Below are 26,380 nucleotides of genomic sequence, written 5' to 3' on the forward strand. Positions count from 1 at the left end.
AACATAATTATGGCATTATGCATATCCAGCCTCAAAATAATGCCCAACTACGATGCAATTCTCCTAACATCGGTACAATTTCAGAAAAGTCCTGAAAAAATATTTTTCAAAATCTATTACCAAAATAGTTTACATTGTAGATGTGGTAACATACAGCTATGTGGAGAATAAACACAAAATATTTGTGCCACTTAAATAATGAACTACTGTCCACATTCTCTTCATCATACACTTGCTGGAGCATTTTCAGAGTTCTGATAATCGTTTTGCTTAACTTTTAACAAAATTCTACATTTTCACGATGTTCAGATTTTCACATGAAGGACTTAGCGACTATTACTGTAACATACTTAAAGTAGGGCCTAAGCAAATATTGATCACACACTCATGTGAGTAAGCTAACAACTTGTCATTAGATATTGACACTAATTACACATACAGTGCATTATGGCACACAATTTACAACAAAGCTTAACAGTCGTCGTCCACGAAATCATTGACTCCAGTACTTAGCTTTTGTAAGATAATTTTTTACTTCAGTAATAAAATTATAACTGCTAAAATCAATCTAACAAGACAACGTTTCGTTTTGGTTTGTTTACAAATGATTCACTCGATTTTTTAAACTTCAATGAAGTCAAATTTTTAAATACAGTACTGCACTTCTAATGCGAATACAACTATCACTTTAATAATCTCATATACTATTTAATATCAGAGAAAAAATTAATATAGACCTGAATCTCAGTAATTACTTGTGTAAAGTTAATACTAAATAGCACCTTCTAGCGTAGTATACCAACCCCTTTTAAATTTTGATCATATATCATGCATTCATGCAACAATTTACTAGTTCAGACCAAACGTTTCCTAAGGCACTTGTTTATTTACAACTTGGAATATATCATTTTTCAACCTCTGCACCAAACTTCATTCTAACATGTCAGTATTTTGTGTTGTGTGTTTGAAAATTAAATGACTAATTTTATTCTAGAAAGTACTGTACCCAAGATTATAAATTTCAGTTTCCACTACCAATCATAAAATAATACAGTAGGCCTCTATATTCAGCTGGCTACGGACTGGAAGGTTCGGGGTTCGATCCCAAATGGTGACGGGATTTTTCTCGTTGCCAAACTTCCAGAACCGCCCCAAGGTTCACTCAGCCTCCTATAAAATTAAGTACTAGGTCTTTCCTGGGGCAAAAGGCGGTCAGAGCGTGGTGCCGACCACACCACCTCATTCTAGTGCCAAGGTCATGGAAAGCATGGGGCTCTACCTCCATGCCCCCCAAGTGCCTTCATGGCGTGTGACGGGGATATCTTTACCTTTCTTTTAGGCCTACATATTGTTGGTAATAGTGCAAAATAAATTCCGTATTACAAATGTGAAGTTTTGTTTTATTTTTACTTATTTATTGTTTGAGGAACTGCTTCAACATCGATTTATAATTTTCTTTACCGAATGAAATCCTAATCCACAGTTTCTAGCTAAACATGTATGAAATACAAAGAAAATGAAAGTTCAGTAAGTCCTAAATATTATAAAACATAATTGTAAGGAACTTAATTTCTCTCGAATTATCAACACCAATCCAATTGATCATGTAAAATTGGAGACATTTCAATAATACTGGTTCATTATCTGTCAATAGTTCACTTAGTCTTATAGAAGACTGTAGATAAATAATATTTCCCCACTTTTCTATGAGAACATCCAGTGTTTTCATTGCGACATCTTTTACTACAGTTGAGAACATAGTGATGGCGGCACTGAACGTAGAATTTTGCCTTTATTCTTGAACAAAAGGGTCTCCTGCTTGCAGCAGCAAATTTATTGCATGGAGCCGATGACTTTATTTCCTCATCCACTGTAAGCACCATTTACAATTTTTTCGCCTAAAAATCCATTGTTCTCAGTCGAAATTGATACTGTGTGCCAGTACTTCTATTAAGCTAGACATTAATTTAAAATAATAGTCAGGATATTCGCACATTAGATAACCAAACATCTGTTAAATGAAACGTTTATACAAATATATAATTATATAATACAGTGTCCTTAAAGTCATGGTGGCATTTTAAATAATCATAAAATTGCAATAAAACAATACAGGTGTGTAACAGCCACTAAATGAAAAAGTAACTCTCCAAGTTTTAGTTTTATCATGGTTACCATGGTTAGGGTCTACTTGCCAATCGAGTGCTGTTATTGTTGGAATGCACAATTTTTAGATGACATAGTGTTTAGTCGTAAGGTCACTTTTCATGTTTCTGGGAATATTCATCGACACAACGTGAAAATGTAATCTCATGAAACTCCATATTTCATTGTTGGATATGAATGCAATAGTACGAAAAATATTGTGTGGTAGGCGCTCTTGCAAGAGATAAAGTGACCAATCTTTTCTTCTTTGCGGAATCCACTGTACCAGTAACTTCGCAGTTTTATCTCGATACGGTACATTGGAATTATTTGCAGTACCAAAAATTTGAATTCCAACGTAATCTTTTAATAAGACACTGCTCCCCCCTTCCCCCCGCACTTTTCTAGCTTAGTTCGGGAATTCCGTACAGATGAATCGGAAAGGGCGAATGGAAACCATGATCATCACACTCTTCAGACTTAACATTCTGGACTTTTACTCATGGGATTATGTCAAGTAAAAGGTATAAACAGTATCCATTAACATTAAATAAATATTCGAAAGAGCAAATCGGTCAAGCTAGAACATCTATCATTCCTGATGTTCTTGTTCGTGTGTGGCGATAATTGAACTACCACTTGGGAATCTGCTAGGCTATCAGAGAAACGCAAATCCAATTTCGGTAACTAGATAAAAAAAACTTGAAAAATTATTATTTCATTTAGTATCGGTAGTTGTTTCACATCTCTATCTTGTTTCATTACAAATACCGTAGTAATAATCTCTATTGCGCAAGCCTTTTGCCTTTTTGCTTTCCAGCGTAATTTTACTATTGAGTCCAGGTGGAATGACATCAGAATTGGGCATTTGTATACAATATGATCCATGTTCATTACTACATTTTCCTCATTGCGCAAAACACATATTTTCGGTAATGCATATATAGAAATCCTATATGTACTGTCAAACAGTCATAACCAGTTATGAGCCGAAACATTGCTACTGATTCATTTCTAGGTGCTTCTGGTATCAAAGGTCTATTTAGTAGAAATGCCCATGATTTATTTGTACTTCCAGAGTAGAGTTTTTCAACTATTTCTTTCTTCGGAATATGAAGTTTATATTGCTTTCACGTGTTAAATACTAGGTTACGATACCTTGTTGACTAGTTTCAGCCTGTGGGCTATCCTCAAAACTGGGTGGTCTTCGCGCCTTCTGATTGCGTTTCCTGTGGGGGTATGTTTGTGTAGTGTAATATGGAGTGAAAAAGTGTGTGTGTTCTGAAATTGAGTTGTGTGTTAAGGATTTGGTGTGTTTTTGTGTGTCTGTATATTTCGTACTGTTCTAATGTGTTTAGTTTCTGGTTTTTCAGTTGGAGATGTAGAATTTCCATGTCTGTGTTTATGTTGCTGTAGGTGTGGTTGGCATTTGTGATGTGTTCTGCGTATGTGGAAGTGTTTTGTGATTTGGTTATGGCTGTGATGTGTTCTTTTAACGTGTTTGAAATGATCTGCCTGTCTGTCCTATGTAGAAATTGTTGCAGGTATTGCATGAGAGTTTGTATTCACATGCAACTACTTCTACATAGGACAGACAGGCCAGATCATTTCAAACACGTTACAAAGAACACATCACAGCCTAACCAAATCATAAAACACTTCCACATACGCAGAACACATCAAAAATGCCAAATACACCTACAGCAACATAAACACAGACATGGAAATTCTACATCTCTAATAAAAAATCCAGAAACTAAACACACTAGAACAATACGAAATATACAGACACACAAAAACACACCCACACCAAATCTTCAACACACAACTCAATTTCAGAACACACACACTTTTTGACTACATTACACTACACAAACACACCTCCACAGGAAACGCAATCAAAAGGCGCGAAGATCACCCAGTTCTGAGGATAGTCCACAGGCTGAAATTAGTCAACAAGGTACCGTAACCCAGTATTTAACACGTGAAAGCAATATAAATTTCATATTCCGAAGTGATATAGTGTTAAAGTTGTGTAATCAAGCTGTATATATATATATATATATATATATACATTTCTTTCTGTTCATGAGTAATTTTGCAGACTGATATGATAATGTTGTATTTTTCTTTTGTAAAATGTTGCTATCGCATGTCTCTGTTCATTCCCTTGCAGACCACGGTGTGCAAGTATCCACTGTACTGTAATAGTATTTTGCGGGGCAGTGAAAATTTTGGTAGCTTCTTGAATTTCTAATATTTTATGGCTAATTGGTATTGATACCTTACATGACGTTATAGCTTGAATAGCAGAAGTAGAGTCACAATGGAATACTGCTTTTCGAAACATGTTTATCCTGTCTAGTACAGTAGTTACAATTTATATAATAATTTAAAACCCCAGCATAACTTTACGGACAAATTGGATAACTTGCATATATTTATTTCAGTTCATTGTAATTTATAACACAATTCTGTTGTTGCCCATTGCCCTTAGTGGTTACAGTGAAGTAACAAGATTCAATTCAGTCAAGAGGAATGTTTTCTAGGTAGAAAGAAAGTAATGTGGCTTCCAATGAATGAAGAAATATAGCTGTTGGCTCTGTGTAACACATCTGCTGTATGTACAAGATCCTCTTCTTCATAGATAAAGTAATAAAAATTAATAAACATAACATACTACATCCTGGTCTGCCATTACTGCATTCTTAACTCTTGCAATAGATGTCATCAAGATAACTACTGCCACCGGCGTGGCTCAGTCGGTTAAGGGGCTTGCCTGCCAGTCTGAAGTTGCGTTCAGGCGCGGGTTCGATCCCCGCTTGGGCTGATTATCTGGTTGGGTTTTTTCCGAGGTTTTCCCCAACCGTAATGTGAATGCAAGGTAATCTATGGCGAATCCTCGGTCTCATCTCGCCAAATATCATCTCACTATCACCAAACTCAAAATAACCAACTAAAAAAAAAAAAAGATTACTACTGTGGAGGTCTCTGGTGGAATATACTGTGAACATGTCAATTCAAATTGTTCCTTGTTCACAGCCTCCTCTGTGTACCATTATTCACTGACATATATCGAAAATTAGTATAAAATAAGCCAAAACTGACCACTGGCGTAGCTCAGTCAGCTGAGGCGCTTGCCTGCGGATCTGGAGTTGCACTCGGGCATGGGTTCGATTCCTGCTTGGGTGGATTACCTGGTTCGGTTATTTCCGAGGTTTTCCCCAACCATAAGGCGAATGTCACGTAATCTATGGCGAATTCTCGGCCTCATCTTGCCAAATACCATCTTGCTATCACCGAAACCCAATGATGCTAAATAACCCAGTAGTTGATAGAGCATCATTAAATAATCGACTAAAAAAAGTCTAAATCTGTCGAGAAGAAATAATGACTAAGTTATTGAGTGCTCTCTGCTGTATAACAACCATACACGTAAAATTTGAACAAGTTTTCTTTTTATTTTCTTCCACAAATGAAAGCCTAGATTACATTGTGTATATGCGTGAGAAAGAGAAAAAGAGGGAGAGACAGACAGAGAGTACATAACGCTAAATACGTCTCATATGCAGATGCATCTAAAAATTAATTCATGTAGCTTGCTGAAAAATTTAACTTGCACTTATCTTAGTAATTAAACTGTTGGGTTCAAATTCAAGATAATTATTAAACATATATCTATTTATCTCAGGATATCTATTCACTGCGAAAAACAAACGTCTGTTAAATAAATATGCTATTTAAAATTTTAATATGACATTATGTTTTATAAATCCTTGTAATTTTAAATGTAATTCTTCAATTGCCTTCTAATGGCATTTCAAACTTCAAAGATAAAATGAGGGGCAAAGACCAAGATCCGAGACTTTTCATTCTAGAATGTGGTTAATTGAAGTATATTTGTGGCATTTAACAACACACTGTTCTTTTGTAGACTCTAGACCAGCTGCTGTCCCAGCCCCAACACCGAAGCAGCCACCGCCAGCACCTGCAGCTGGGCCTGCCACTACACTCCAGCCCAGCAAGAACTTGTATGCCAACCTCAACAACTACAATACAGCAGCACGGGGATGGGGCAGTGGCCTCGACTACTACCGGCCGGTCACTTTCAACCCCACAAAGCTGGCATACACCACATAAGGAATAGGCTGTAGGTCTTCCTCTCCTGTTGTTGGAGAGACTTACAAGCTAACAGCCCATCTCCACCGAGTCAGGTAGCAATACCTGTCACGTGTGGAATATCAATCAGACAAGACAAATCAAAATGTTATACGTAATATTTTGCTTTTTTTTTTTTCTTTCTTATATAAGATGCTGTAAGCTTTCAATATTTTTGAAGTGGAAACTATTATGAGACTATAGTCCCAAATAAAAAACTGTTACCTTATGAAGTACAATATGAAATAAATGAAGTAATAATCCAGTCAGAAACATTGTAGAAGTTGTATAGTCTGATAAACAAGAGTTGTTTCATTCAGATATTATCCCATTGTAAATGTTTTGTAAATGTAATTGTCATTTGAAAAGAAAAGAAGAAATCAGAATTATGAAAAATCTGTAAATACAACGATTAGTATTTTGTGCTTGTAAGACATGACTGAATAAAGAAACAGTGGACAACAGAGAGATCATAATTATTTTTATAACTTCAACCAAAAGCTATATACATGTATGATAATTATTTATAAAACCAAAGATTATATTTTATATACTGGTTGATAAAATAATTTAAACACGTTAATAGAATTTGTATTATTTTCACAACTAAACAAATGACACCATCACTAACTTGAATAAATACATAATGTTGGTAACAATTCATAACAGCTTGCATAGAATAATAATTTGCTATGAAAGAGGAATCCATTTGTACTTTTTAGAGCAAATTATTTCAGAATTTTCCAACTATTTGCATCAATAAATTTCATAACTGAAATGAAAGGTTAAGAATTCTAATTAACTTGAATAAATACTGTATTAGGAAACAATTTCATATCATGTGAACAAATGAAATTATTTGTAACTCGCCAATATGGATTTAAGCAAGTTTACATGTAAAAAAAAAATGTAAATGAAGTTGTAATATACATATATAATTGAAGTAATGGTGAACATTTTATAAACAAAATGGTCACTGACACTAAATATCAGACAGTAATAATGTTTTGTATATACAGATATTAATTTGTTGATATCGAAAGAAAATATGACTTGTTGAATACGGTATTTAGAGACTTATGTTGGTCTATAATTTATTTTTAACGAAGCACTTTTTCCTCTTAATCCAAACATAGTTGGATTATAAAAGATGGAGAAACACATATCAGTGCAATAATAGAGTCCCGAGTAAGTTACGTAAGTAAATCTAAAGAGACCCTGTAATAATGTAATACTGTACCAATGAGACATCGGTATTAAGTCCTTTCTGTGAATTGTATATGTTTGTTTTAGAATGATTTGTTAATCGTCACTTTGATGAACTGAAATACCTATTTATTCTTGTTGAGATTTGTTATCTGTATCACTGTGTTGTCTATAGAATGATCAGTTGTAAGTTGAATCAGATTAATGTGCCTGTCTTACAATTTGTATAGGTATATTCTAGTCCAACTACCATGTATGTACAAATACAGCACTCTTTGTTTAAAACAGATCTGTAGCCCAACCATTGATTCTTCAAAACATACTCACAGCAGCTTCAGTACTGACAAGAACACTTGCTTTTTGTAGTATCACTGACATAAAAAAAATCACATAAAATATTTTTGAAATGTGATTTTAACCTGTTTTTCTTACTTACTGACAATTTCACAAACCTAACTGATCGTTTTTGAACTTATATGAGCGATATGTGTGATATTTAAATGCAAATTAAATAAATAATCAGACACATATTTTTGTTATTAATATCTTATTTCATATCACTTTTGTTACTTTATACCATGAAACTAGTAACACCTAATTTCGCAAAACATAGTAAAAAGTTACAGTACATTTTGTTTCTTTGCTCTCAACATTTACCATGCTTGAAACATATATAAATATTTCAAGTGCAATATTCAATCATGACATTCCATTTAAATCCTTTAAAAAAATACATCATATAAAAAGTTTACTATCGTTACAGTCATCTTACATCATTTGTAGAAAATGTGAAGAAAAACAAATGACAATTAAGTGCAAAAATATTGGGACTGTATACTATAGCATAATACAGATGACTATTCAGTTTCACGCATTAGGATATGTTATAGGCTGAAAATTTCTCCAATTGCCGCTGTTCATTGTGCTATCAAGTTTGTTATTTACTACAGAACATGTCTGCATTGTTCTGCCCGAAGCTGGTGGATAAAACACTCCAGAAGGCTTAGTACTATCTTTCTTATCTTTCTTGCGCATAATTTCAGCTGGACTTAAGTACCTGTCTTCAGAATGCTTGGGCCATTTCTCAAAGGCTCCTGCCTCACAACCACCACGCTGGAAGGAAAAAGATCTCTACGTCATGACATGAGAGATATGCTTGAAGAATGACAGCTTTAACGTACCTACTATGACAGCCGTTCAAATCCAACTGCAGGAAAATGAATTTAAAGGGCATAGCTTTCTTAAGGAAGAAGTAAACCTGTAGGCCTCATGTCATACATTTACAGCACGTAAAAGAATCCTGTTTCTAATAGAGGGCTTCAGTCAATTTTGTCTACCATTTCTCGCCCACTGCATAATCACTGCAGTTGAAACATCATTAAATAAATTACACTGCCACTATCAAAACTGATATATCAAAGCTCATTCTGACAGGTTTGTTGTCTCTCAGTCAGTCTGTCTGTCTGTCTTCAATGGTAGATGTTTTGACTTCTTTGTAATTTTCTTACTTATTTTTCAGTACGAATTTGTTGCGTCTGCTATTTTTTGTTAAAACTAATATGTTCTCATACATGTACTGTATAGTGGCCGTGACTGAGTTAAAATCTTTACATATTCCATAGTTAATTTTGACACCGGTACAAAGTAGGTGACATACTACAATTGTTAAATGTATATACGAACTCGTATTCTCAATAATTTTGCATTACTGTATCTTTCAGTTGTAAGACATGAGAAGCTTTAATACAATGCTTAAAAAACTAAATTATTTTTCGTATGTTAAAAGTAAAAGTTATAAGTTTCTTCATTTCCTTCATATAATAAATTAACGGCACATAAAGAAATCTGTCTTTTGATGAAAAGGCTCCATGCAAAATTTACCGGTCATTTCTTACTTGTGTAAAAAATTCAACTCTAGTGTCGTCATACTTCTCTCCCATCCTAGCATCCTGCCATCTGATTAAATTAGATTAGATTAGATTAGATTAGATTAGATTAGATTAGATTAGATTAGATTAGACTAGACTATATCTTTATTAACTGTTAGAATTACAAGCATGAATGACATCGTACTAAATTCTGCTTCATATGGAATCCAGGATAGTGAGTTCAAACTCGACCATAGTGAATACATTTCTGAGAGAATAAAAAGATTTATTATGGTTTCCTTCAGACCAGAAATTGAAAACAGATTCACGGTACCCTACATAAAAGAATTACTGGTCCAACGTCTCGTGAAATTGCACAGGCCTCTAGTGGATAAAGCAGAAAAAAAAAAAAAAGAGTATAAAAAGTGGGGCTCAAATAGGTCTTAACATGTCGTCTAAAGAATCTAAAAGATTCAACTATTATAAACGATAACAGTTTCGATTCACTCATTCAATTTACTCACCGTATTTTCTCGATACCTCACACACTCAAATAAGCCAAGCACACCACTTTTGAAAGGCAAAAAAAAATATACAAACACAAATTACAAAAAATAAATCTTTCGACAAATGTATTTACGAAGATTAAAAACCATTAAACACAAATTTAGTTATGTTAACAACAAATAAATAAATAAATTTTATCCTGCAACAGGATGCACTTCAAACCCATCCTATGCACATGCACTGCACACACATCAGTTGTCTCACTTAATTGGCTTTTTACACGATATCCTGCAACATTAATAGCACATGTCATGATTTCCATGTTCCTCCGCATCTTTGATAATTTCAAGTTTTTTCTGCAAGTGAAGGATCACAAGGAAGATTATTAACGAAAAGATATACTGACAAACCATGGGCATTATTTGTAGTTTTTTAAAATAGTCCTACACGATTCCCTAGATTTGGCACCTACCATTATTCTAATTACTCTTTTTTGTAATAGAAATATACTGTTACTATCTGTGGAATTTCCCCAGAATATTATTCCAAAACTCATTATCGAGTGGAAGTATGCAAAGAATTCACAGAAAATTTAGCTAAGTATGATACAACAATTAATATTGAGTTTGTTTTTGCGAACATGCAGTTAAGTTTACACAATTAAACAACAGCTTTGGAGTACTTTCCGAAAGACATTCAAAACAATACTACAGTCAGTGGCGTAGCATGAAATTTTGAGCAGGGGAAGCTAACTCAAGTTGTCTTTAATGCAATATGAGAAAATGTATTACAAAAATATAGTCTTAAAATAAATAATAGTCAATGTCAAGTCAGCAGTCGAAGATTGGTTGGAACCTCGTAACACCAATAAGGCATGACTTCAAATGGTACATAGTAAAATATGATTTCATAGTTTACACATATTTCTAACAAATGGACACATATATGTATAACATTCGCTCACTCCCTGTCATACTTAGATAAATCACAATATTAACGGTCAATAGATACAATATTAGTATCATTACGTAAGTATGCGTCTGTATTTTGAGTGTGTTCATCATTAACAGCAAGGGAGTCGGTCATTTGTTTTTTAGATCACACTTTTGTTCGTAAGTCAGTCTTGATAATAGAATTGTCCTAAAAAATTCAAGTAAATTGGTGTCAGGAACTGTTATTTCACTCATTATTTATTATATTAGCCACAATGCACACTAACACTTCAACTGAACACAACTGACGAAAAGTGATAACTCAGAAACTACTAATTTTCAATGTCAAAGCTAGCTTCTTGTGAGCCTTGCGACCAGTGTAGTTTAGTTAGAAAGGGATGGAAAATCTGCTGGGTGGGTTACACAGAAGAATGAGTGTAAGAAACCAATCTTCTTGGAAGGTGGTGTGTGCAGACTACTTGTTTACTGCTGCATCACAAATCATCCTGAGCTGCCGCATCACAATATTTAATGCATAAATATAAATTCTATTAAAATTAATAAATAATTTTGTCCATAAACTGCAGGTTTATTATGAAATTATTATTAACTGGGGAAGCTGAGCTTTTTAGCTTACATTGACGCTACGCCACTGACTACAGTCACTAGTCACTGATGGATACTAAATCCATCTTTAGACGGTTGCATTCAACTGGCTGAAATTAAAAAAAAATATGTGTAGCCTATGTATATGAAGGAAAAATTAATTTAAATATCTAAGTACCTACTGATGGGTTGTTGAAACTAGGCTTTTCCGCAGAGTATAGACCAGTTTTGGATCAAAAGAATGCATGAATATCCCGAGCTTGTAACAAAAGCTTTCAATTTTTTATAACATTGCAACCTCATATTTATGCAAAAAAAAAAAAAAGGTTCTCGTATGTAACTGCCATAAAAAATACGATAAATTACAATGAACACTATGTCTGTATCGAATACAGAGTCCAAACTTGAGAGCTACTTAAAAAAAAAAACAGGCACATTTGTCGCATTAATAAAATTGTTGTTTACTTTAGTGTAGGCCTATAACTACTGAAACTCTTTCACGTTAAATGTTGTTTATGTTTCTGAACACACAGTAAGTAGGCCTACAAGATAATAGAGCATTTTTTTTGTCTTAATTCATAAATCATCTCACAATCCCCCTAGGGATCACGATCACGACCCTCAGTTTGGGAACCACTGTCTTAGGATAAAGAAAAACTACTACTCATTTGATAGGAACTGAATGATTCTTAAAATCGTTCTGTAAATTATAGTGAAAAGGAAAATATTATACAGATGCTCTTCTAACTTCTTGTCACACTACAAACTCAGTCTATGCACACACAAGATGTGTCTTCTTCACTCTGTAAAATACCGGTACTGTACTGAAATAGCATCCTTGTGACTGCCAACATTTAACGATAATGTGGATATCACTACATTAATCTTAGCTCATTATCAATATCGGTACCCCATAGAAATCATAGTATGTACCGTAACTTCTTAAGATTATTACCGATTTTGCAGGTGCTGGTGGGTACCAATGAACTCCTTTTCCTGTTTCTTTCTTCTCTTTCGGTCGGACATATGTAGGTCCAGGACTTTCGTCATAATACGGATTACGATCGAAATATGGCTGCGAGCAATGACCAGAGTAAAATGGCCCACTCTTGAATGCCTTTTTGTAAGCTTCGTAATTCTTTAACAACTCTACTCTTCCAGCATCATAAAAATCAGTACTGAAAGTTCGAAATATGTCAGTGAATCAACTTGTCTTCCATTCCCATAGTAAGATGGCATTATTATATAAAGAATTTTACATTAGAACATTTTTAGAATTAATATCCACTATTTGATATAAGTTATACTTATACTTTCAGTATCCTTAATTATTATAAGACTGCAATATAATCACTAGTAAAAAACGAATTACTTAAGACTAGAGAAATTAATGAACAAAGATTAAAAAAAAACATAACTTCAATGGATTCCGATACATAGTGGCACTGATGCAACTTAAGTTGCTTTACAAATGTAATCTCCATCTTACGATGTTTGGTGACGTAGTGACTATAATAGTATTTAAATTCATTAAGTTGCTGACCAACTTGCCAAGAAAAGGATGCACAACACATAAACAAAATATGAATTCTCCATTCACAACAGCTAAATACAATATTACGTCATGAAAGAACAGCACCACAGAAGAATGACGTAACTTTCGCTAAGGGAAAATTAGGAGAAAATGTTTTAATTATCATTTTACCATCCCAGAAAAACAAAAAGACAGCAATAACAGTGTAAGATTTAGGCTTTTAGAGCAAATGAGTTCAGAAGAAGACTTTTGTGCATTCCGCTGTATGTGAGACTTAACATCTTCAATGGTTCGGGACTAGATGCAGATTCCATCTTGAGAGTAATGTAGCTGATCCTCATTACATAGAAGAAGACTCCGCATATCAACATAACGCAATCCTTGCGCCCGACTCTCTGAATGGTTCTATGTTCGTACCAGAAAATGAGGCATGCATCAACATGTGTAGAACAATGACTGATGACGTGACGTAGCAGATAATTATTTTAAAATAACAACCTAACATAAAGCATTGAGTGCATACGGAATCTTTACAAAACCGTACTCACATTATGAAGCATCCACGTCAGGTAACGGACTATTTCTAAAGTGTTTCCCTTTCTGAAATTTAGGCCCTGAATTACTGGTAACTGGCTCAGCTATTAGCCTATAGTCTGCACTATTACTGTACATATGTCGCAGGATGTTAACTTCACACAATTTAACACAGCACAGCATCGACAACATATTGTAATACACCACAAGAAGCAAAGAGCAATAGAAACTGAATGAGTAGTATATGTTATCATCATTCCTCAATTTCAGCAGTCCATTATGGACCCTGCCTACAAATCACATTCTTTCTTCAGAGTCTTAATTAGTTTTCCAACTGCTTCAAACATCATATTTCCTTCTCGTGTTTAGAAAAAGAGCAAATTTTCCATTAAGACTTTGACAATATATAACAGTTGTGCATTCAGACACGGAATTAATTAACGTCACATTCTAGGCACCATAAAGAGGTTCTTTGTCCTGCAACCAAGAGGAAGGTCTTCAGACATGTGCATTTGTTTATATGCGGAGTCTTCTTGTATGTAATGAAGATGTTGGAATAAATGCATGCTAGTGCTTATTAAGCTTCCTACACCTGTAAGTATGTGTTGCAGAAGACGAACTTTTTACATGCACATGCTACACATCCCGAGAGACGTGCTCACCTATATGACGTCACACGAATGTTTCTGGACATGGAGATAGAGAGCCAGCTTTCCTCTGTTCCGACACACACGTCTCTCCCCGGTGCTGCCACCTAGTAGTAATTGCAAGCATTTCCTTACCACCACTCCATACAGTCCTGACTCCTGGTGTCATTCGCGAAACCTGCCATTGGCGAGACATATAGTGTCCTCACAAAGATTATACCGAAAGGGTCACCTATTCTATTGGGTCTGTTATCTGTTATGCCTAGCTATTCCATGCAACTGGCCCAGCACACAGTGGTATTCCAAATGTCTACTTCTGAAAAGTAATGCAATATTAGACTCTGCATCTAATATGATTCTTGATGTATGAACCTCAGCAAGTTAAGGGTCCTGCCACTACACAAAAACAACAATAAAAATTATTGTCTTGCAAAACATTTAACAAAATTTGGAATCCTTACTACATCTATTTGTGATCTATGAAAGAAAAATCAATGCTTCGCAACGACATATTGACCTTTGAGACCCTCTTCCTGGACTGATCTGCAAGTTGGTAGGATGACTGCAGTCAGATGATTGAGCAATAGAAACCATCCAATTTAACATTTTATGCATTCATAAAATCACACATTTTTGTGAGTGTTTTTTTTTTCCTAAATTTATTGCTATTGAAAGTATATAATAGCCAGTACCGTATTTAGGTAGTACAATGCCCATGGGCCCGAAAAAATGTTGCGCTCCTCTCCTCCCACCCCCCAACTATGTTATGCAAATCTTAGACATTTAGCAGTCAAACTATAAAAAAGTAGTACCGGTATGTAACAATTTAACATATTACTATCTAAAGCGAAGTCCAGTTCTGCTTACTTGTCATGTGACAAGAGGCGAGGGGAAGCTGAGAATAGATCACAACATGGAACATGGCGACTGTATCCAGATTGGATGGCTATCGACCGTGAAGATGACCAACGACTAAAGAGGTGGAAGAGGATGTATCTCAACAGCAACTTAGCCGGAAGAGACATCTCTTGATGGACTTAGCTCTATAATCATAGTAAAGGTAAATACGTCTAGGGATAGTAACCAAATAAATACCCTGCAAGTTTGAAGGCAGAGAGGTGACATCCCCACTACCAAACTTACCCTGTGTGGCGCTCGTAACGCAATGAGGGAAAATTTCTGTTACTGATAATCTTCAAGAGAACCAGACAGATCACTTGAAGACGACGAAAGCAAAGTACAAGGTTAAATGAACTGGTGTAGTGGACAAAATTAATATAGAAACTTGAAACCTAAGAGGATTGGCCCATAAATAAGGACAATTGATATAAGAATTAAAAAGACAAGACAAACTTATATGTAATTGCAGAAACAAAGAAAAAACTTAAAGGTAGTTTCGATCTAACATAACATACGCTATTCTATAGTTGAGTGCCTCAAAATAAGAGAGCAGCACTGGAGTAGGAATATTTTAACCCAGATTTTCCCACCGTACTTTTTTTTAATGACAGTTGCAGTGCCTTTGGATATTATGTCATTGTTGGTGTTAGGGACATTTTATAAGTTGTGCGATAATGTTGGTAGTATTTGTTAGCTTTAGAAAATATACGTTCCTTGTTTCAGTTTATTTCAACATCATTTAACCGATTTTTGAGAGTAACTAATGTGCTACTGTATTTTTATCACAAAAAATTTTTGGGCTTATCTGGGTTAAGTAATAAATGGAAAAAAATGTTCATAGTTATAATTTTGTGTCTGAGAGAATAATTAATCTTAGAATAGAAACTCCAAGAGAATATTTGACAACTATTGGTATATATGCCGCAGAAGAAGGAAAGAGATAAGAAAACATTGAATTCTATGAGCAATTTAAACTACATTTATAAACTATTAATAAATCAGATTATATTGTTATATGTGGAGACATGTGTTGAAGTGAGAAAGTTATAGGAACTAATGGTGAGAATGTATTAAACGAAAGTGGAAAAAATTTAAGACATTTTGTATTGTAGGCCTATTCATTAACATTCCATGGTATTCATACATTGCTTACAGCTAGAATATGGAACAAGTCAAAAAACTTAATACTATTATAAAGTCTTAATTTATAGTCACAGTCTAGATGAAATATATACAGACGAGATTTACAATATAGTCTACTAGTACAACACAAAGTTTTAGTATCAATTTCATGAAGTGTTATTGAATGTCATGAATTCACCTACAGAATAGAAGGCGTGAGAAATTAGGTACTTCTTTCGTTTAATACATTCTCACCATTAGTTCCCATAACTTTCTCACTTCAACACATGTCTCCACATATAACAATATAATATGATTTATTAATAGTTTATAAATGTAGTAAATTTTAATGAATTGAAATAACAAATACATTATTCCGACACAAGGAGATTCATAAATATACATGGGTGGCAAGAGGTACAGTACTAAATCTATTATGTTCTTGCCAATGTAAAACTAGTCCCTCTAATAATAGATATGCGCGTCTATGGGGGATATAATATATTTTCTGATCCCTTTTTAGTTATGGAAAAAATAAGAATCCCAGCAAAATAGGTACATAAAAGTAAGAATATAAGCAACTTAGAAAATCAATTCAGATAATGTACCATAATATTGACATAGTAAAGCAGCCACTACTTGTTCAGTGAAATAAATTCTATTTAAAAAATCACCTGTTCCAAGAAAATAGTATAAGGAGATTATATTGTGATAGATTAAAGAATTATAATATGGACAATAGACCTATCAGTAAGAATGTAAAGCAAGAATAGAATGACCTTAAGGGTCATAAAGAGTTAATAATAATAAAGGTAAGAAACGAAATATTAGGTGAGGAAGTGCGACTCGGCATGTGAGCTGTGCAAGAAGGGAAAAATGAGCTATCAGAAGAAGAATTTATTTCAGGATGGTTAATATTATATGAATCTACTGACATGAAAGTTCATCTCAGACCAAAACGTATCTTTCCCCTCCATACCCATTGGTGACACATGATAAAGCCACAGGGCAGGTCTTGACTCCTCTACTCTATTGGAGAAAAGATGCCCTAAGAAAAACCGAAGAGGCTTTCCAATTTAGAATGAGCAAATAGCTTAATCAATGACAAGAAAATAACATAACACTATTTAAAATATTTACAAACCCAATCAGAGGAAGATAGAATTTAAACGAAAATGTGCTATAGTCATACGGGAAATAAGAAGAATTAACAGAGAAAGCTGGAACAAATATATAAGTAATATAGAATACGACGTTCATGGTGCACAAAACACAGCATACAAAATACTGTAGCACCTTAATAAATCTAAAAAAGATATAGTTCAACTTAATAACATAATGGAAAAAGAATGGCTTACATATTGCAAAGATTTATGAACAAACGCAGATTGAACTATAATAGAAGATCAAGATGACGATGTAAATATGGATCCAATAGAAGCACTAGAATCTTTTAAAAATAAGAAAGCCCCAGGGTGCTATGGAATAAATATAGAGATGATAAAATTAATATAAACTTCAAGAATTAAAATTAAGATTCTTAGATATAATTAACATGTGCTGGAACACATACAAAATACCATATGAATGAGGAAGAGGAGTGATATACCCAATCTTTAAAAAAGAAAACAGACGAGATTGCAACAGCTAAAGGGGGTATTAGGCTCTTGAATGTGGCATATAAAATAAAAAAAATTATTACTTGTAGAATCAGCCCAAAGGTCCACCGAGTTAGCTCTGTGGCAATGCGTCTGCCTCCAGACTAGCCGACCCGAATAATAATTACCTTATCTGTATGCAAATAAAAAAAGCTTTTCTCTAAAAATAAAATGGGAAGCAATGCTTCCATCAAATCCATGGATGCTATGCTTCTGATCGCTAACTAGATTATATATTACACTAATCAGACAGATACATACCAACAATTATTCTTCCTCTGACACATCGTCAAGTGAGATATACTGCCTGATAATAGACGTACATATCAAGTAGAACCTAAGAAATATTGGTCAACCATTCCGAAGATGTCGGGAGACTGTAACAGGCCACTAGCCCTATTACTTCATAGACAGATGATGATGATGGTGATGATGAATATAAATTAATATTTTGGGTGCCCCAGTCTAACATTGGTCGTGTGTGGTGTTTCTCGGTACTGGTTGGTTCCTAGCAAATAAAGGTCAAACTATATTATACACATGCAATATGTTCCCAGTCACTCTAAATCATTCAATCCTGCAACAAAACATGTGTTCATTCTAAGTGAGGTATTTCTTTAAGAAGTTGCGGATACCTAGTTGAGGTTTTCTTTACAACGTAATATGTTCATTTATAACTATTACCGGTATGTAAAGTCTTAGACAAAAAAAAAATGACCAGCTGCCATACACAAAGTCCCCTTCAGAAGACTTCAGTTGATTCCGTGAGAGCTTAGGCTTACACGTGAAGGAATTTCTTATGTTTTTGCTTTGTTTTGTTTGTTTGCTGCTTTTTCTGTCTGTTTATAGGTCAAGTGTTATGAATAATCCATAACGAAGTCTGGTCTTAAAATTCGATTATCTACAGACAGATTTCCTAGAATTAAGATTCCACTCAGGAAACAATTAGTAAATCAATTTCGGGATACTGAAAGAATTACAGCTAAACGTAGAAAGGAAAAATGGGGGTTTGACAAAGAAACATTGGAGTACACTGGCAACCACTGGGGGGGGGATAATAATAATAATAATAATAATAATAATAATAATAAAATAAAATTAAAATAAAACCAATCAATTAGGCAGCTTGGCCAACAACAGGAATTTCTCGTCATTCTGCACTACAAAGTTGTTTATCATCAAATAATATAAAATTAGTGTGTATAATTAGCTACAGCTGGACGATCCTGAAAAACGGCGTACATTTTGTGAGTGGGTTGTGAATAATATGCATGATGGAAAATTAGATCCATGTCTTATTTTCTTCTCTGACGAGGCGTGGATCTCCTACAAGTGGAGAAAGTTGGTGTATGGTGAGTCATGAGAAATAAAGAACTGGCAGATCATTTTTTTAAGAAACAATGATGTTCGGATAAAGGGAGATAATTAATTTTTTTGTGCAGATGAAATTTTGTTCCCCAGATGGACACACAAGTTAAATTATACAAGTTAGTGTACAAAAATCAAAAGAAATACTAGCAGTTGATGTGTTTTATTTGTATAGAAAATTATTTGCAATAAAGTTCGAAGTTTAATTTTCATTTATCTCAGAACTCATTTTTATGACCTATCTCCCTTTCCCAAACACAGAATTAATGCATGTGAATCTGATTTGACACCCCTTTTCCAAGTGTTGACCGATATGGAACGAAATAACGCATTCTTTCAACAGAATTCATAGAGCAATCCCCTCTTGCCTCTATATCTCGACAGAAACTTGAGCGAGTGACAGATATATTAAGCAGATGTTAAAAATGTATAGAAAAGACCGTAAACAATTTCAGCATGTTTTTGATTAAATTGAGTGAATACATAACATTATCAGCATCAAATCAGCACGCTGCCATGACTGATAAAGTGTACATTTGCTGCACATATGAAAGCGGACCATAGTAGACAGAAAAACGAGGATTTACCACCACTTACGGAGCTTATTTCCAAAGACAGTCTGAGCAAAAAATGTCATATAAACGTGTCCTAATCTCAATATTTTCAGAGTTACACTTATTTGAAGTTGTTAGAAAAATACCTTTCTTCTTTAGTTTTATACTATTTCTTTAATTGGCTAGTGTTCTGAAGCTAAAAATGTGTTGTTAATTGCTTTGTACAGATTTTGTTTAATCAAGAAATGGATTCGGAACACCTCAAAATCTGTGCTTCAGTGGCTGACGACAATATCTTTGAAAAATAATGCAGCAGGAGAGGTCAAATTACTTTATTATCAAATGCCTGACATTAGAAAACAACAACAGATTTTGTTTTTCAATTTTTAACTAAAAATTACATTATTCTCACGCACTTATCACAAAAATTTTTACAAATCATACGACTTTAGGAACTTGAGTCTTTACAGTTTAATTATGCATCCTAATTTACAGTCTTGAAGAATTTACAAGAGTGGCGTGATTTGTAACAATTGGTGTGATAAATGTGTAAGAAAAGTGTAATTTTGCAGTTAAAATGGAAAAAAAAAATTGTACAAATTAAGTAAAGAATTAACAACACAATTTTAACTTCAGAATACTAGCTAATTAAAGAAATGATACTCCTGAATAGTTCAATCTTTATCTGTAATATTTAGTGTTGTGGGATTTAATCGATTATTAATCGATCAATTTCTGTTGTAAGATTAATCGATCAAAAATATGTAATCGAATAATCGAGTCAATTAAAATTAATCGGTTGTAGTTGATATTAATTATTATTTTGTTAATACAAACTCATACTAAAAATTCCGACAATATTTCTCTCTCGGAATTTGCTTACTTAAAAGCACAAGCGTACTGTTATTTCCTAACTGTAAACCAGGTAGAGCAGGGAAAATCTTTGCATAAACACTTAAAAAAGAGATGGAAATATGAGGACAGTGACCTAGTCTACCTCTATTGAAAGTTGAAACACAATGCGAAACCCTTATTAAGTTTTATGGTTTTCCAAGAAAACTTCCACCTTGTTGTCAGCTCATCTTACTAGCATATAAAATACATAATTTTCTGGGATTCGTCCCACTCATGCCTTTTAAAATAGCTATGTCTACACTGTGTGCAAGTGAGAGCGTAATTACCTTCTCCTTTTTTTAAAATCTGGGAATTCGATTACAATAGGGGTCAGTCTTCTGTTTCGACCCCTGTAGTTTTGCAGTTGCAGTTTCTGTACTGAGTTTGTATATGAAGGTTGTGTGTTTAGTTTGATAAAGAAAACAATCAGTTTTCTGTGGTTTGTGAAAAGTGTAAACTCCATTATGTCATATGAGTATTTGAGAGGTAAACTCGGTGAAACGTTTGGATTTAAATTGAACGATCGTGGAGAAGTGCTTCTCAGAAAAAAAAGTTTTTTCGTGTTTAGTGATGCAGGAAACATTGTTACTAAAAGTAGAGCGGCACTTAATTCGGAGCATTTGAATGCACTCACATGTTTAAAATCATGGATGAAGCAGTAGTAACTAGGTGAGTCTTCATACTTTTTGTTATTTATTTTGTCTCAAAAATTCCTGGAGAAATTGACACAATAAATTATAAGCCTCATAATAAATATGTTAGTAAGTAATTAAAATAGTTGTTTTGTAATATAACGATACAATATATACAGATATACAACATTAATTTAATACTTATGCTTATCACAGAACACAAGTTAAATTTAACAATAATTGTGTATTACAGTATATTAAAACATTTTTTCAACTGTCAAAACTCGATTAATCTATCGATTAAACGATTAAATTCAAATAGTTAATCGATTAAATGTTTTGATCGAACAACAGTACTAGTAATATTGTTTTATCCTTACAACTAAAGAATAATGATATTTTACAAACGACTTCAAATTAGCGTGACTCTGAAAATATTGAGATTAGGATACATGTTTATATGACTTTTTTGCTCAGAATGTCTTCGGAATTAAGCTCTGTAAGTGGCGATAAATCCTCGGTATATTATAATATTTTTTATGCAATGGTAGGTACTTAGCTTTACATCACTCATCCAAGCGTCTCCATCTCTGAGTGATGTGCCCAAGTTGTAGTTCTTTTCGCCACTTTTCGCATTGTGCTCAATGCACCATGAAAGGAGAACTACATAGTATTGCATGACGATGATTAATGGAGTAACGGTGGAATGCTGGTAGAGGAATATAATATAATATAATGAAGAAAGTTAAATAATGCAGAACTGGAACATTAAATTCAGACGTTTGAGATGAGCACGTATGGGCGAATCCAGAAATGCATATAAAGTGTTAGTTGGGAGGCCAGAGAGAATAAGACCTTTGGGGAGACCGAGACGTAGATGGGACGATAATATTAAAATGTATTTGAAGGAGGTGGGATATGATAGTAGTGACTGGATTAATCCTGCTCAGGATAGGGACCGATGGCAGGCTTATGTGAGGGCAGCAATAAATCTCCGGGTTCCTTAAGCGCCATAAATAAGTTAATATAATATAATATTGTGGTATAGTTACCACAGTTTTTCCTTACATGCTGTGGATCTATACCTTCACTTATACTCTGCCATTAAGTTAATTTCTGCTTTATTATCTAGTTATGGTTTTTGCTACTCATTGCAGCATATGTTTCTTGTTACTCTGGTGGCTAAACAGTGTATCATAATTTATATTGTTGTTGTGGATTATTTATTGTTCTCTGCGGAGCCGACCATTATCTTCTGATTGGAGGATTTTAAGCAGCAGCGGTGGTTGAGCCTAATGGCGATCTACTGACCTAACTATGAGGAGGACTTGTGAGTTGCTGAGCGGATACAGTGTGGATCAGTCGGAGTATCAGTTGGAGCGGCTCAAATCGATAACTCAGTCGCCGGCCACAGCCAGTGAGCATCAGATCGGGCAATGGAGCTCTGTAAATTGGGGCGAACAGTAAAGCTCGATTCACATTATACGTCACATCACCGTCACATCACGGACCAGCAGCGTTGCATCAAAACATTGTACAATGCGTTTTGTATGGTAGCGTTCACATATACAGGCAACGTCACAGCCCATCAACGGCACGGACCGTCTGGGATTCTCGAGGAGAATGTTTTGATGTGACGTGGACGGTTTGATAGCGTGAATTGTTTATGCTTTCTTCTTCCTCCCTGTTATTTATACTCGCTTTAACATCTTTGGTCATATTGCTAGTATCTTTTGATTGAAATCCGAAGGTCTGTTCTATTGTTGTGAACTAGATGGTGACTATATGTATTACTGATTTGTTATGAATATGATTTCCGTTGTGACGAATTTCTTCTCGAATTACACGAGATCCTGATATTTCGGACTTCGTGAACCCAAAATTTGTTATAATCTGACCGTCTTACTGTATGATGAATGAGGCCGATTCAATCTTTTCAGGTCCATAATGCAAAGTGAGGTGGATTTCATTAAGGGATCAGTTTAGAAAGGCATTAAAAAAGAGGAAGACTAAGAGCGGACAGGCAACCAACACCGAAAAAAAATGGAAATATGAAGATTATATGTTATTTCTGATCCCGTTTATTAAAGAAAGAGAAACTATAGGAAACGTTGAACCTCAAGGCAGTGACGATTCTAACAATCAAGGAAAAGAAGAAAGTTTGAACAATGATACAAATGAAGAGACTGCAGAGATTGCTGCTTCACATCCACAGGACTTAAGAAAATCAGTACTGCCAGAAGCAAGAACACTGATCCTCTAGTTACAGGGTCACAAAGGCGTCCAAAGATAAAGGTGCAGGAGAAGGAAACAGCGTCATCTCTCGTTATGAAATATTTATTAGAAAACAATGAAAAATAAAAGCAATTGACGTCTACCTGCAGTGCGGACCCAATAGATGCATTTTTCAACGGCATAGCTGCCACAGTGAAACAATTTTCACCATTAAGACAAAATCCGGCAAAATCAAAAATTTTCAATATAATTTCTAATCTTGAATACGAAGAAATTCAGAAAGGATGTTCCAGTCCCAAAGCAATGAGCAGCCTTCGATTTCTTCAGCACCACCAGCTCACTATCAGCATCCCCTGCTGCAGCACAATCAGCTGCAAACAGATAGGGTTTCTTATAGGACGACCTCAACTACGTCACATGATCTGACAACTATGCAAACACCGTCGCCTACACCATCACACGTGTCAGGAATATCATCAGTTCAAACCTACTATTAACAATTTTCCCCTGTGGAATAATTAACGTTTTCCTGTGAGTGATTTTATGCAAGGAATGACAAACAATAATTTGTTCTAATTGACATAATTACTTTTCCACTTCATTGTTTAGACTACAATCTAGAAGGACTTAACTTAAACAAACCATCAACTTTTCTTTTGCTGAAATTGCTTCTCTAAATGTTGTGTTTTGTTTTTGTATTTGTATTTCTATTTTTTGAAGCAAAATATAAAACATATTTTGACATTCTAAAATACTTATAGAAGCAACTTTCATCATCCTCCAACTGTCGGTATAGTGTATGATATTCACCTATATTCTTCCTCTTTCTGAGCATTTCTTTCATCCATATTCTGTTTCGTTTTCTTCTTACGGCCTCTTCTTCGTCCAACAAGACAGCAATCATCTCAAGTTTTTGTTTGCTAAATATCGGCATTGTTCGAGAGCACAGTTCCTACAGTCTTGATGGCGGCAAACTGACGGTCACTTGCCGTTAAATGTGAATGAGTCTGCATTGGACGGTGATGGTCCGTGACGGTGATGTGACGTAGGCTATAATGTGAATCGAGCTTAACAGAGCGGATTGCATTACGGCACTTGTTCCGGTGGGACATTTCTCCATCAGGAAAAGTCAGTCGGAGTTCCGTCACAGATATCGTCGTCCATATCTACTGCCGGTGGCGTACACTGCCTATTCAATCGCCAGTTGCTTTGGCAATAGGGCAGCTAAGAATTCTTGCTTTCTTCTCTACATAATACTGCACTCACTGTTAATTATTTAACGCGGGAGAAGATTCCAGAAACCATGTTTGGTTACATGGCTTCTTGGACAGATAGCTCCGAGACTCTATGGAGGAACCTCCCTATATTTCTAGAAGGTTGTATTGCTAGTTCTAGAAGGGCCCTCTAGGTCAGCATTTCTTTGTATATGGAGATTCTTGGTTTCATCATCACGTGACTCATGTTTGCACTGCTCCATTTCAGATATTGTAGTCTGTGCCATTAGCTTCATTCCCTGTCATTCATATATTGCCCGTCTCAGATGGTGATTAATTCATTGACCTTATTTGTATATGGTACTAGACTAGTTCAGCTACTAGGTTATGACCAGACATCGGATTCTAGGGCAAATGCCTATTTTGTTTCTTTAGGAGAAAAGTAAAAATAATTATTAATATTTGTGTTTCATGGAAATTGAAAGGTATTCAAAGAGTTTTATAGTGCCCTAAAATGCCCTAAAACGGTTATTAGAGCCTAATTTGTTAATATTCGCCTAAAAATGCCTAACTCACTGTAAAGTTTCACATTTTACTCTTACTTTTTATAATTTATACATGCATTCACTGCGAAATTTAAGGCATTTAAAAAGTGGAAAGTTTGCTTCACACCGGCCATGAAACCAATGATAAAGAAAACAAAATGTTTTGAATCTCACGACACTCGCAATAGATTTCACCGAATTTAACATGTTTGGAGGCGCAAATGCCGACAAAGAACCAACCTTAGTTTTGAAGCAGGCAACAATCACAACATGTGCTGCTACCGATTCAGAGATATACTATACTATAAAAATGACTGTTTTCGGTCTGAAACCGATTAGCTGTACTGCCCTTTAGAGTGTCATAAAATCACAATTTTTGGAGAAAGAGTGTTTTTGAAATATTTATGAAAAGTCGTAAAACTGCGAATTAGTAGGGTAAACCGTTACAAAATATTTAAAAGAATGGCCCTCCTAGTGTTAACACTACCAGGAAATGCAACAATAAGTGGAACTTTGTATTTTTGTCCAATTGAATCTCAATAACAACGGTTCATTTGAATGCTCGTTAACAGTTGCTCTTTCCCTCACCTTATTTGTGTTGAGTTTGAGCGGTAGGACGTTTTCCTGTGAAGTTTAATGCGATAATGCCGAAAAATATAAGTGCAAAATCTACATTGATCCGGCAATGGCTAACAGAATATTCAGAATTCACTTATGATGGAAAAATAATATTCTGCAAGATTTGTAGCAAACAGGTATGTAACAATAGTTGAAATATATAAATTCTATTAATGAGTAGGCCTATAATATTTATACATTGACTGAGCTATCCTGAGGTATAATTCTTTTTAAGACCACTACACTTTAACCTTTCAAATTCCGATAGTTAAAGATTTGCAGGTCATTAAAATTTTGATTGTTCGAACCCACTAACTTTGTGATAGAAATACGGCAATACAACAATTAGGATTTTATTTTAATTCAGTTTACTTTACATTTTTAGATTTCGCAAGAAAAGAAGTGCCACCTAAAGCAGCATGTGCAAGGAGCGGCTCATACGGCTAAAGCTCAGCAGAAAAATCACCTGCAACAAACTTTACTAACACAGCCTACTTCATCCA

The 26,380-nt window shown here is 34.6% G+C and overlaps 2 protein-coding genes across 4 annotated transcripts in view; one reads left to right on the forward strand and one right to left on the reverse strand.

The window, feature by feature from the left end:
- Positions 1-6,769, forward strand: part of LOC138701546 (serine-rich adhesin for platelets-like) — a 283,122-nt gene extending 276,353 nt beyond the window's left edge. Inside the window, exon 17 of the mRNA XM_069828550.1 lies at positions 6,080-6,769. Within this exon, the coding sequence (XP_069684651.1) occupies positions 6,080-6,285 (206 nt within the window). The 3' untranslated portion in view covers positions 6,286-6,769. The remainder of the gene's footprint in view (positions 1-6,079) is intronic.
- LOC138701547 (cilia-and flagella-associated protein 96-like) overlaps positions 6,468-26,380 on the reverse strand; it is a 35,000-nt gene continuing 15,087 nt past the window's right edge. For 2 of the 3 annotated variants that reach the window (XM_069828553.1, XM_069828552.1), the window contains exons 6-7: positions 12,378-12,600; positions 6,468-8,622 (exon numbers count right to left, since the gene is read on the reverse strand). In XM_069828553.1, the coding sequence (XP_069684654.1) occupies positions 8,377-8,622; positions 12,378-12,600 (469 nt within the window). In that variant the 3' untranslated portion in view covers positions 6,468-8,376. The remainder of the gene's footprint in view (positions 8,623-12,377; positions 12,601-26,380) is intronic. The other variant, XM_069828554.1, reaches the window with a different exon arrangement.

This window comes from Periplaneta americana, chromosome 6 (assembly GCF_040183065.1).
Source record: "Periplaneta americana isolate PAMFEO1 chromosome 6, P.americana_PAMFEO1_priV1, whole genome shotgun sequence".
Classification (NCBI taxonomy): Eukaryota; Metazoa; Arthropoda; class Insecta; order Blattodea; family Blattidae; genus Periplaneta; species Periplaneta americana.